The sequence below is a fragment of the Microtus ochrogaster genome, unplaced genomic scaffold, assembly GCF_000317375.1.
Source record: "Microtus ochrogaster isolate Prairie Vole_2 unplaced genomic scaffold, MicOch1.0 UNK54, whole genome shotgun sequence".
NCBI lineage: Eukaryota > Metazoa > Chordata > Mammalia > Rodentia > Cricetidae > Microtus > Microtus ochrogaster.
In genome coordinates, this window is record NW_004949152.1 from 261,185 (window position 1) to 275,085 (window position 13,901).

The following is a 13,901-nucleotide window of genomic DNA, read 5'->3' on the forward strand; positions in this document are numbered from 1 at the left end:
AAAAAAAAAAAAAAAAAACCCAAAAACATACCTCCTTTCTTTTTTGACAAGAAACCTTTGCAATAGTTCTGTGAAAAACTCCAGTTTGGAATTCTCAGCTCTTAGAGCTCTAGACTGAACTCTGCTGGCCAAGGTCTTGAGCTCTCTTCATCCTCTGCTCCATCAGCCACATAAGAGGCCTCTGGCATATACCGGTGGGTTCTTCTGTCCTGTGTCTGAGTTCTGTTCCCGGGCCCCTACAAGCAACAAGGCCTTGCACATTGTTTAACAGGTCCTTTGGGGTCATTTCCCTAGGAAAACCCAGAGCCAGGTATCTGGGGCATGGTTGGGTGGAGGGACAATCCTTCACTCACTTTCATTTTGGCTTAAGATGACCTTTTGCCTGAGCTTTGGTACCCAGGGACAGCTTCTGAGAAGACTGGCACCACTCTGGCAGAATGGGTCTTCCCCTCTCAGAGGTCAGCAGGGGTAGAATTTGGGAAAGGGAGCTTGGGGGCTACGCCTCCTTCTGCAGCCCCTCTCCTTGCACTGTCATGCCCGAACTTGACTTGTTCTTGTGGAATCTGGTTCCCATCTCCCCCGTTCCAGTCTCTTCAAGAGAAATAAACCCGGAAGTGTTTGGGATGCTCAGAATGATATCACTACAAGAAATGTGACCCACAACGAACCGAGTAGGCCCTCACCTTCCCCATTTGAAATATAGTATAATATATCATGAACTTTTAGAATATCTACAGTGGACTGCTACTCCCTAGAGACAGGGATTTTCTTCCACATATTTCTGCACTAGGGGTTGGGATTAGCCAATGTGTTTCTGTTGGAGAAACAGGTGTCTGCGGTGACTCACATGGTGGGTGCCACTAATGGAAGCCCTGGGCCTTCTCCACTGGTCCTAGAATTTAATCCTCATGTAGGCAATAGGACTCGAGACTGCAGGGCAAGACATGGCATTTTTCTCCATTAGGCCCCTCTTGCTTGGGAACAGCCCTTCAGCTCCTTCTGGCTAGCTCACAGTACTGGGCCCACTAGATGATAACCAGCCCAGAGCAGTACCTTCAACTGGGAGTCAGGGTGCCAATAGCTATGGTACCTTACTCCATAGCTCGAGCACCATGCTGCTTGGCTCCTTGTACATCTGAGCTAAATAGTAAGTGTCAGCCAAACAAGATTCATATGTGGATGTCCCTGTGTCCTAGCTAGACTTGAAAGTATCAAGCTGAGAAACCCCTGATGTCTATATAAGCGCTACCCTTCTAAGTGGTGTTGCAGATCCCAGGCACCTGGGTGGTGAGGGAAATATACTGGGAACTCAGAATCATAGCATCTCATGCATCTATAGTGGCACACTATACACTGTCTGGACATGGGCAAAGCTCAGCTTTTGCCTCCTAAAGCTGCTATGCTATGGACCCAGGCTTAAGGAGCTCTCTTTGACCTTATCTCCTCCATCAATTTCTTTCCAGAATAATCAGGATCTCATCTTACACCTATGTTCAGCACATAACCAGTATCACCAAACACATCAAAATGGTAGCATCTCTACTGGGCCCATACTATGTGACACTATCTCAGGTACTTTATATTGTCTGATGTTATCTGGCCCTATAGAAAGGGCTAAAAATTAAACCCTTTATTTTCTGCACAAGAAAACCGAGGGTTAGAGACACCATATGGCTTGTCCAAGGCCAGTTCTCTAGCAAATATCAGACTCTGATTCAGAGCTAGGTATGCTCAAACCCAAAAATCCACAGTTGCCACAGAATCCAAGGCAGAGCGTCATGCACAGAGGACAGTCCACAAGGCACCACCTCCAGGATGGAGTACTCAGTCACCTCTGTATTTGTTCCTTCCCAGAGGCCAGCACAGACCCAGTCTTGGGTTCCAAGGGAACCCTCTGGAACTTAGAGCCTGTCATCCCAGCAGCTGGTCTTCAGGAAGGTGTTCAGGCAGGCTGATTTTGACAGTAATTCATTCATAAAATATTAGCCAAGGGCATAAACTATTGGCACTTTCGTCAGTTCAAAACATTCTCCCGTCTGGGCCAGGATAAACACTCAGACTTGGAGAGTTCTATGTTAACACTGGCACCGAAGAACACAAAGAGCCAGGGCCAGGCTGCTAAAGGGCAGGGTGATGAAGCCTGGCTTGTATCCAGCTGTAGTCAGGGTTATTGGGGAGCAAGGAACTGTGGGGATCATCTAAGACTGGGTCACTTTATAGCAGTAATTTTGATGTCTGAGGTTACAGTGAGTGGCAGGGTTGGAATTCAAACTCAGCTCTTTGGCTTCTCCTGGGATTCAAGAAATACCTATCTACTCGACCTTTTCTGGAGATTAATTCAGAATTACTGAAGGAGAAGGGACTCAAAAAAAAAAAAAAACAGTATAAGCTCTCAGGGGAGATCAAGGCCTGCAGGGGCAGCTGAACATCCCCTGGAACAGAGATGGGTGTACTGAAAATCAGAGGGCTCTGTTCTCCCAGATGAAGGGCTATACCATCCCCAGACCAATTGCCAACCTCATCACCAGCCATGGAAATTCACTGGTGTAGCTCTTCCCGCTCAGCCTAGCAAGGGCTTCCGCAGCCCAGCCCCAACTTGCATCTTACCTTTATCTCTCCTGGCTTGCCCTCCAGCCAGCCTAAGTTCCTCTTCTGTGAAGCCTGTCTCAGGTGGATGCTAAAATACTATTTTTTTTTTTTTGGAACATGGGATGTACTCACTCATATTTGGTTTCTAGCCATAAACAAAGGACATTGAGCCTATAGTTAGTGATCCTAGAGAAGCTAAATAAGGAGAACCCAAAGAAAAACATATAGGCATCCTCCTGAATGTTGACCTTTATCAGGCGATGAAAGGAGATGGAGACCCACGTTGGAGCACCGGACAGAAATCTCAAGGTCCAAGTCAGGAGTAGAAGAAGAGAGAGCGCGAGCAAGGAACTCAGGACCGCAAGGGGTGCACCCACACACTGAGACAATGGGGATGTTCTATTGGGAACTCGCCAAGGCCAGCTGGCCTGGGTCTGAAAAGGCTAAAATACTATTTTGTTGAGCCCTCCCTGCCCAGGGAAGCTGAGTTCCAAGCAGAACTCACTCGCCCTGAGTCACTGCTCAACACCTCCTCTTGAAACTTCTACAGCACCTTTCTCCCATCCCTTTCCTATAGGATCCTAGTGATAACGATAGAGTAGCAGGCACGCTAAGGCCTATGCCGTGCTAACTCTCCACACGCACGGGGGGGGGGGGGGGGGGCATTTGGTTCTTGGCCCTCCTCTTAGCTGAGCAACATTATTGGACGGGTAAGGAAACGAAGGCCTAGAGAGTTGCCCAAAGTCATATATGTTAGAAACTTGAGTCTATAACTTTACAGCCAAGACTCCTAATGTCTAGGCTGCACCACACACACACACACACACACACACACACACACACACACCACCACCATCATCATCATCATCATCTCTAACACATCACTGTGTTAGTTCCTGCCATGTTTCTGCCATGGTTTGTGAAACTGGCAATGAAGCTCTGAGAGCTGGAGTTATTTTATTAATATATTTGTTCAATTACAAGTGTGTAGGAACCTTCAACCACATTCCTAGGATTTGAACCTTATTGGAGATTCTGAACTAAGCCTGTTCCCTTAGCTCTCTCCAGTCCACTTTGGAAACAGGGCCACAAAAGACAAATTATAAAACAACTCAGGCTCGGCCACTCCAGGACCAGGATACCAGAGAAAGGAAAATTTAGTCAATTTCAATGAAAACTTTGTATCTGATAAATTTGCTATACTTTGTTCCAGGAATCCAGCACCCAGCAGCACAGCAGGTGCGTTCTCTCTCTCTCTCTCTCTCTCTCTCTCTCTCTCTCTCTCTCTCTCCCTCCCTCCCTGCGACATGGCAGTGGCCATGTGGACACAGCATCAGCGAGAGCCCTGGAATATCTATCTATTCGGCACATTGGCAAGCTGGCCATCTGTGTTGCTTTAGTTTCAATGGCATATAGCAATAGAAAGGATGGATCACAGCATGTCAATGACGACTTCTGGAAATCAATGCTCCCAGCAGGCAGAGTGGTGGCTTACACATCCGGGTGACCCCTGCAGAGACTAGCATTATGCCTTACACTGAGCTAACCCAGAGAAATATCATTGATTAATGACAGGGCGTCTGGTGTCTAGGGACAGGCCATCTCAGACGGTCACTAGGGACATGCAACTGTCCTAAGGGCTTCCAATTTGTCATTTATTTGTCATCTCTCTGTTTGCTACAAATATAGAAAATCTACCTTTTTATGTTGTTGCTACCATTGGCCAGAATGCTCAAACGCTCAAATCTGCTGAGAGTCCCTGGTAGGTCGTCAGCCACGAAGTGTGGAAAAGTTTCACCTTCAGGTTGTATTTCTTTTCCTTAGCTTTCCCTCTCTGCCCAGCAACTACGGATCAGAGTGCTGAGCCAGAAGAGTAGCAAGGGCCACCAGGGACCAGGAAGCAACTCCTGACACTTGGGACTTTTGTCCCAGCTTCCTTAACTGGAGTATCTAGTGGTGACAGACCCATGTCAGTAAGGGAACACGTGGCTGCTCATCAAATTGGTTCTAGCTTTGATTTGCTTTCTCAGTGAGAGTTGATACTTCTATATGCAACAGGATCAACTCAGAGCCACGTGCTCGTTTTGGTGACCATGCCCTTTTTACAAATCCTGGGTATTGCTTATCCCAAAGCAAGTGTCCAGAGAGCACACAGAAACACAGAGCTGTGCATCTTGGACTCTGGGAGTCACACGCTCCTCCCAAACCCTGTAAATTGTCAGCCTGCCTCCAAATGACTTCCTTTAAGTTCCAAGTCAGAACTACTACAAGGCAAGGTGTGGCCTTATCTTGTAGTACCAGGGATGGCCCAATGTCTTCTTTTAGAAGCTAGTGTCCCTGGGTTCTGTGCAGGGCACTCCTGAACTTCCATCTCAGTAAAGATGATGGGGACCAGGGTGACTTGGGCATCTTAGGCTCCAAGTCCTTCAGGAAGGAGCTCAAGGCTGCTTCCACGGGACTGTATGTGACCTCTGTGCTCTCATTCCAGGGCTGATGGGGAAATGACAGCTCATCAAGAAGAGGGCAAAAGAGCTCGGCTGCTGAGTGTCTTCTCCAGGTTCACCTGTAGCCCACTCCATAATGTAGTCAGAGCCTGTAAAACTGAAGAAAACACTCCAGGCTCCCAGGCCTCCTGTCTCAGGGCCCAGCTCAGTCATTGGCATCTAGTGGCCTAAGTTCACAAAAGCTATGTGCACTTACCTCTGTAGCCCTCCGGTGATCCAAGGGCTCTAATTTTACCCGGCCTAGTGTTCGAGCCCCAAAGCTACGAGTGCTGGAGGCATTGACATCTTCTGTCTGTCTGGAACATCCCAAACTCTTGGGAATTCCTTTCAAGATCGATACCCCTTTTCCTGTGGGGGCAGCTTTGACGCGTGTTCCTCACCCGACCAGGTGCCCCGACTCTATCCTTGAGCCTCTGTGCCTAGCACTCTCCAAGATCCTGCCTCAATTTCCCTAATGGAAAGTATTCTGATCCTGTTTTCCGGCGCCCTAAAGAGTTCTTTCCCAAACACTAAATTTGTTCTTGCGTCTCTTCTCTGTGGGTATCCCTGCTCCCCTCCCTCTGCTACAAGAGCAAGCAGCCTCCCAACTCCAAAGCCTCAGTCAACCCTGCGCTCACCACCACCATTCTTGTAGCAGAGATAGGGGAAGCGCCACACGTTGGCCAGGTCCACTGCGAAGCCGACCACAGACAGTAGGAAATCGATCTTCTTGCCCCAAGTCTCCCGGGGCTGCGCGTCACCGTCCTGGGACGCCAGGAGGCACTGGACGCCGTTGCGCTCCTTCACCACCAGCAGATCCGCGGTTTTGCAGGGCCGTAGGGGCTGCTCAGGCAGCGGATCCGCCCCGCCGAGCTCCGGCTGCACCTGCGGGTTCATTCGCGCCAGAAGCATGGGTGCGGCTGTAGAGAGGGACTTCGGAGGCACACCAAAGTTCTGCTTGTATAAAAGGGAAAAAAGTGGTCACCAGGGCTTGCAGTCTGTTTGCTCCAACCGAGACCACCCAGGGGAACCCAGAACGTGGGGATCCGTGAGCTGATCGGACTCCGGCTTCCTCTAGAAAAGGGAGCACATGTGTTGGAAAAATTTGGAGACAGAGGTTGTGACGCGCGTCCGACTGGGACAGAACTCATAGGTGGGAACCTCCTCGGGCCGCCCTGTGGGTCGGGCTAAAGACCCTGTCGACTCCACCTGGGTCATTCTCCGCCTCTACACCCCCCCCCCGACCCCACATCCCTAAATGGCAAGTTTCTTGCGGGCCCTGCAGGCAGGGCCGGTGTCTGCTCGTGGTCCCGTCCTGCTTCGGGGAGGCGGAACCCAACAGCCCTAGGAGCCTTCTGGACACTAGTGGGTGCAGCCGCTCGCGAGGTGCTTCGGAGCCGGCCCCACACTTACCGGTCTCGCGCGCAGGGCGCACTCACGTGGTGGGCGGCACGGGGATCGCAGGCGCCAGCCCAGGCTGAGCTCCGCCGCGTGGCACTCAGGCGGGGCCCCGGGAGCGCTGCGGGCGCGGGGCAGCCGGCAGGACGCGGGCTGGCTGGCTCTGGCCGCGCCCGGAGGAGGCCGACCTGGTAATGTAGCCTGTGCCCCAGGTAACGCGCCTATTGCATTAGCCCCGCGCCCAGCCCGCTCGGTCTGGAGCCTGTTAGCACTAATGCAGACTGACAGCGTGGCCCGGACTGGCAGAGGCGGGGGCGCAGCTCCCACGGGCTCCGGGGTGGCGGGAGCCGGACTCTAGAGGACTCGTGGGGACCTGGCTCACACTCTTCGTGTCTCTCTTCAGCAGGAGTAGTGCACGGGGTTCCCAAAGACACCTGGCTCTGGCCTGTGAGCAAAGGAAGAGGGCAACAAACTCCCAGAAGTCTTCAAAAGGGGCCTGGAAAGAATAGGGAGAGCAGCCACCACCCTAGCGACACCAGCGCAGTCATTCACTCAGACCACTTAATCTACTTGGTGAGAGTCTTCTCTACCAGCAGAATTGGAACTTGGTGCTCTAAGATGAGCGCTGCGACTGGTGGCTGACAGGCTGGGCAGGGCCCAGCCCTTGGGCAGTTTTCTTTGGCCAGCTCAGCTTGTTGAAAGGTCATGGCCCAGAATTTTACACTTAACTCTCTTTGTGACCAGCAGGCTAACAGGCTTTGGAGGTTGTAACCCTGTTCTCCTTGGAGTCTGCGACCCTATTCTGTAAGGCTGAGCCCTGATACTCGTCCTTACAAATGCCTCCTGCCAAGTGCCCAAGCGAGCCTTTTTTAGTCTCGCACAAGTGGGCAACACCTTCAAAGAGCTGTTTGTTCAGTCCCAGAAGCAAGAGGAAAACAGGAAACACAATGAATAAACACATATGATGGGGGAGAAGTCTGGTGTGGTATGGGCTGGTGTGGGTAAAGCAAAGGAAGGGGATGGATGAAAAGAGCAGGCCTGCGATTTCGACAGCATCTTCTGTCTCGTTTGAGCGTGAGATACTTGGACCGCAGAGTTATTTATCCAACTTCTGCCTGTGTCTAAATAGACCCAGCTAGGAGAGCCATGGAGACAGTCACTGATACCGAGGAGTTCCCAGTCCAATGTGTAAAGAGCCTACTGCCGTCCGGGACTGGCTGTGGTGACTGGAGAACAGGAATTTGGTGAAGTCATATCAGTAAGGGCAGCAGGCAGGAATGTAGGGACGACCCTTAAACAACACAGGAAGAAATTTAGATAAGCTTAGTCACACCTATCCTTCCATGCTTCCAACAGTCCAGGCTCAAAGCTACCCCAGGGTCTTTGCAATTGCTCTTGCTTCCAGCTGAGTTATTCAGGTCTGAGTGCAGAAACTCCTCCTTAAACTCTTGCATCTAAAACTTTGTCCCCACCCCCCCCCATTCTCCATCAGATCACTGACCTAACTAAAAAATTAATTTCATCTCCCTTTGAATGACAGTTGAGCTCCAGAAGAGCAGAGGCATCGTCTGCCCTACCCACCTCTGTGTCTCTGGCACCTGTAACTCACTAAACAACGCCTGGCACATACCATGAGTGAACGAGTGAGTAAATGGACTGCCGATACACGGGACTTTTCAGATAAGTTTCACACACAGGGCCAGCAATGCAGGTATCCTGTGGAGAGGATGCAGAGAGGAGAGGAAGAGCTACCCAGAGGGTGGTAGGTTCACTTTGATCCCTTGGGGACTGAAGACAGGAAGCAGGAGATTAGGCAAAGGGTGGACCTGAGGCTTCAGGATGAGACCCTGTCATCAAAGGGTCATCGAAGGTCCTCCGTGTCAAGCCAGTTAGAAAGAACACACATACTCCGAGGTTCAAGAGACCGGTCTGAGGTCCCACATGTCAGAGGTATCAGAGCTGGAAGGGAAACCCAGGTCTCACAGTCCTTATTTCTGGTCTCTTTACTTACGATGGATGACTACATCTGAATCCCTCTAGCTGGCCTGTCATGCTCTCCTCTGCTCCATGCCTGGGTCATCAAGCCCCGATACTCGCCTCTCTGACCACCAATGAAGCCCTGCCAATCCTCCTGCAGCCCAGGGGATTCTCATCACCCCCTGCTGCTCACCTTAAGCCCCTGGCTTTCTAATCACATAATCATACCCAGCTGCCAGATAAATTCCTGAAACTCAAGCCCAACACCTCACCTGAAATCCCACGGAGACATACCAGAATGACTGAATGAGCCATAGATTTAAATTAATCTCATTTTCTCCTTTACGCCACTTGGTATCTATCTGCCCAGTTTTCTACAATGAGCATTTGATACTTGGACAATCAGAAGAAGATAACTCACAATTTCCAAAGATACTCCTGTCTCTCCAAAATAATACATAAACAGCATCAGTGGTGCAAACAAAATTCCACTTGTCCATTTAACCATACATTCTGCCATTAATCCTCTCCTCATTTTTCCTAAGCCTTTCTCCCTCCTTCAAGACATGCTTGCTGGACCAGGAGAGGTTGCTCAGTGGTTATATAAGTACTTGCTGCTCCTGGAGGGGACCAAGATTCAGTTCCCAGCACCCACAAGACAGCTCACAACTATCTGCAACCGCCTTCCAGCCTCCACAGATACTGGGTGTGTATATGATGTTCAGACATACATGCAAGCAAAACACTCATATACAAACAGTAAAAATAAAATAAATCTTCAAAATATATTTTCTTCTCTAGCAACATAGGTGATACTCAAGAACTAATATTATGGTTTAATGAGCGCCAAATTTTTAATATGCTCTTTCCACCCTTTTGTCTATTGGAGGAATTCCTGTTCACCCTCCAAAACCTCCAAGGCCAACCCCGATTTGATACCTTCCCTGACAAGCAGTGTTCACGAAAGTCAGATCTCCTTTTTATAGGACTTTGCGCATTTGTCTGGTCTAGTTACTTGTGTAACTTCCCTAACCAGTCCGAGAACGGTATCCAACATAACCTGCTACATAGCCAGCTCGCACTGCAGAAACTCATGCCGACAGAAGTAGAAGAGAACTAACTTGTTCCTTGATTTGGGATTAATTTTTGTTGGAGTCATCCAGAAGCCGAATTTAAAACAAAGGTCAGAATAAGTGAGGGAGGGAACTTCTGGGAACACTTTAGAGAATTGAGCAAGCAAGACAGGAACGGATGTAAATCCAGGAGAAGGTGGGTTAAAGAGTAGCTCAAGGCAGGGACTGCTGGTGTCATCCTGCTGGGTCTTCAGAGGCACAGTACATGCCTTGGAGCTGTCCTCGCAAGAAGAAAGCTAGGTTTACCCATGAAAACTGCTCCCAAGTATTGACTCCTCCAGTGCTTCCAGTCTAGCCTAAGACAATCATGTGTCTGCTGCCAAAGAAGGGTCTCAGCAGAGCCCCAGGTCCTGGCAACAGAGAGCACTGGGGCGGGGTCTGCACTGAGAACAGAGGGAATGACGAGGAGGATGGGCAGGACCCTGGAAGTGTCTGTCGCCAGGGTGGAGAGAAGCATTCCCCTAACTATACAGACATTATCAGAAGGCTAATTGGCGAGTTCTCAGAGTTCCCCCTGTGGCTTCCAAGACATCTGGGGGACACAGCTGGCCTGAAGGAGAAGGCGTCTCCCTCATCTCCGGCCCAGACTCCCTGCTTATGGTTCTAAGGGCCATTGGGGCCATGTGGCTTCTCTCGCACTCTCTGCATCCTGCCCCACCAGTTGGCCTGAGGGCAAGTGGTGGGCAGGAGGCTGGAGTATTATCAGAGCTAGCATGGTCTCAGGGGAAGCGTCACTTCCACTTACCATGGCACTTGGTGACACAGGCCATGGGAAGCAAAGCGATAGCTGGTGCTGTTAGTCCATCTTTGGTCATCTCCCTGCAGACACCAGGCCTTGACAAACAGAGGTTGGGCTGGAGTGTATCTAGAATCCAAGAAGCTGAGTCCTGAGGGCTTTTTCGCAGTCTTTACCTCCAAGGCACCATAGGGGTAATTAAGGCAAAAGAGAAAGGGAAGTCTACCTGTCTGTTTTCTCTCCTTGCTCTCTCCCTCCCTTCCTGCTTCTTTGCCTCCACCTCTTCCCCCCCCACACTTCTTTCCCTTTCCCTTCCTCCCCCATCTCTCCCCTCTCTCTCCCATTAGGATATTAAATCTCTTTCACTGAAGCTGGTCTGCCCAAGGTTATTGGTCATTGATCTAAGTTCTGTTCTAAATAACAAGTCCCCTCAATACAAAACCCACAGGAGCTGAAATCCATCTCCACCAGGGTACTTCCCAATAAAAACCCCTTGAGGTTTCTGAAACTTCTTATCTAGAAAGTTATGTCTCAGTCCTTGGTGTCTTCTCTGTGGCTTACTAAGCCCAGTTGACCCCCTATAGTTACTGCCATCAGAGAGCAACTGACCCCTGTTGACCTCCACATTTATACCCTCCACCTGGGCCTCTGCTCTGGGTTCCAACACTCTGGGTTCAACTACAGTCTATGCAGCTCTGTCTGGAAAACCAGAAGCGTGGAACTGGTCATGAGCAAATCAGATGCCCTGATGCCACCTCCCTGACTTAAACACATAAGCTCCTCCGCCACAGTTGTCCTCAGCCTAGGTTACAAGGGTTCCCTCTTTCTGAATCCTGAACCACTGAGCTTGGAGTCAGCCTTAGCTCTTCTTGCTCTCGTCTCTAACCCTGCACAGCGCCTGTGAACTCTAGACCATGTGACATCTCTGCACCTAGGAGGTGACTTCCCAGTCCCAAGTCATATCATCTCCTGACAGGATGTCTGTGACAGTCTCCAGGTGACCTCCCTGCTTCTCCCAGTTCTCTGTGACCTGAATCTTCTAGAACTTCCGGGAAGACATTTTGGCAATATGTTCATGCCCCGTTATCCGCACTCTCTTCCTCTGATGGCTCCTATCTTTTTTGGGACAACATAACTAAAGTTTTTCCCTAACCAACGAAACTTGCTTATACTCGTCTACAGCCCCTACGTCAGTAAGGGACAGAAGTTCCGAGATGGAGGAGAACAGGAATGCAGGAAGTAGAGCAGACAGGTATCTGAGGCTTGATTGGGCTCTACAGCTGTGGCCACAGCCATTGTTGAGATGAGATGGGCCGTGAGAAGAAGAAAAATAACACATAGGGCAAGAGAAGAGCCAGGAAAGAGAATGGAAAAGGTATATCCAGAGCACACAGCGCAGTCTCCTGGAAGAAACAGGTTTCCTTCCATGCCTGCCCATTCACATCCTTGGATGGCCTTACCATGGCCATGAGGGTTAGAAGACAGAGGGCCCATACCTGGCTCCTTATTCTGTCCAGGGCAGAGGAGTTATGGTCAACTTGGTCCTGGAGCTTTATCCATCTGAGACTATCAAAACAGATGGAAGCTCAGAAATCATCACGCAAGTTGAAGCAGACAGGTATTCCATAGACAGCCATCTGTAGCATCGTGGACGCGCCTCTCGGAAACATCATACGTGCACTGCTCTTGATTGAGTGTGAAACTCGTCAGGCATGAAAAAGCACAAAAATGCTGTGACTAGTTCACAGTTTATAATAATTATTATATGAATATGCAAGACTGCATCCAGTCCTCCCTGTTAAGTAGCAAATGCAAGCCCATGTCCCACAGGCCCATGTCCCCCAGCCCATGTCCCCCAACCCATGTCCCACAAGCCCATGTTTCCCCAGCATATGCTCATGCACACATAGCAACCACTGTCCTGAATGTAGAAATAACTGTCCCTGCCTTTTTCTTCATGGTATTACCACCTAGGAATTTATTCCCAATATATGCATTGTTTGGTTTCATTATAGTTCGTAATAATACATTTTTAGATTTATCCAGAATGATGGCATTTTTCATAGTTTCTTAATTTTCATTGCTGTATATATTTGATCTGTTAAATAGATGACCACAATTTAATTATTCATTCAGTGTAAAAGAACGAATTAGGAATTTAGGCTTGTTCCCAGGGTTTGTGTATGCATGGGGGTGTTGGGACGAGTGTGTGTCTGTGTGTGTGCGCCAATTTCAAACAATCCACATCAATGCATTGAAATGTCTCTCATTCACATTTACAAGAATTTCTCCAGGGAGCATTCTTGGAAATGCATTGTTGTTTTTTAGGTTATGCTCACCTGTATGGTGTAATGACACACTGTTTTTTCCAGGTGATGGAGCAACCTGCATCTCCCTCTCTCTGCCTCAGTTCCTCCTTCTCATCGTCAGAACCTTAGCCACCTTGCTGCCATGTGGGCTGTTGACTCTTCAGAGTGTGAGACCATACTTTATCATGGTTGGTATTCGCGTCTCTGACTGTTCAATGTACCGCATGCCTTCTCCCATGCCTGTGGGTCCTTTGCATTTCATTTTCTTCTGGGAAATGATGGCATATTTACCCAACTGTCCATTGGCTTGTCTGTTCTTAATGCACAGGAGTTCGTGAAGCATGCTGACTGCTCATCTGTTGTGTTATATGCAAGCATCTCTATTTGGTTGTGTAAGACTCCTGCTCCACTCATGATCTGATAGCGATTATTGGTTTTACTATAATTAAATGCATCGATCTTTTCTTACTATTTATGTGGTCTTTGTGTAATTTGAGAAGTTCTTCCCTTGCTGACATTTTTCCTCACTATATTTTAAAGTTTAACAGTGTGGGTCCTCCATAGTTATGTCTTTCACACACGCTGTAGGAGTTCATTTGTGTGTGGTAAGAATTCCACTTCCTTTTTGTTGTTGTTGTTGTTGTTGTTTGTTTGTTTTTTATAAAAAAAAACCATCATGTAGTTACTTCTCTGCTTTGATTAGCAAATAATTCTTCTCTATCTTAAACAGTTTCCATCTATGGTTGGGCTTCTTCCAGGCTTTCTTTTCTGTTATTCTGATCTATTTATCTGTTTGTAAGCATGAAATCCCTCACTGACTTAATAAGCATTACTTTATATTCCTATCCAGAGAAAAAAATCCTTCATCCTTTTTCATTAGAAGTGCCTTGGGGGAAGGGGGAGTCATTGCAGGTCAACAGTGATGGCGCTGAATCTGAAGTCAGTTTGGACCTTGCCAGAGTGTTTGAATGGCTCATCTAAAAATAGAGGACAGGTCACCATCTGCTTTAGTGAACAAAACGTTTGTCTGTGTGAGGCTTTGCGGGAGAAACTGAGTGGGGGTGCCTAGGAATGGTGTGGCCTCCGTTTTAACACTATGCCACTGGCTGAGTTCCTTTGTTTTCCCATATCTCAGTTTCCTCATCTTTAAAGTCTGTAGGACACTGCTGCCGCCACCACTGTTGCTGTTGTTGTTGTTGTTGTTGTTGTTGTTGTTGTTGTTGTTAGTGGTGGTGGTGGTGGTGGTGGTGGTGGTGGTGGTGGTAATGGTGGTGAT

At 48.8% G+C, this 13,901-nt stretch overlaps 1 protein-coding gene across 1 annotated transcript in view; it reads right to left on the minus strand.

The window, feature by feature from the left end:
* Window positions 1-5,984, minus strand: part of Slc6a2 (solute carrier family 6 member 2) — a 38,549-nt gene extending 32,565 nt beyond the window's left edge. Inside the window, exon 1 of the mRNA XM_005369590.2 lies at window positions 5,711-5,984. Coding sequence (XP_005369647.1) covers window positions 5,711-5,984 — 274 coding nt within the window. The remainder of the gene's footprint in view (window positions 1-5,710) is intronic.
* Between the last annotated feature and the right edge of the window lie 7,917 nt (window positions 5,985-13,901).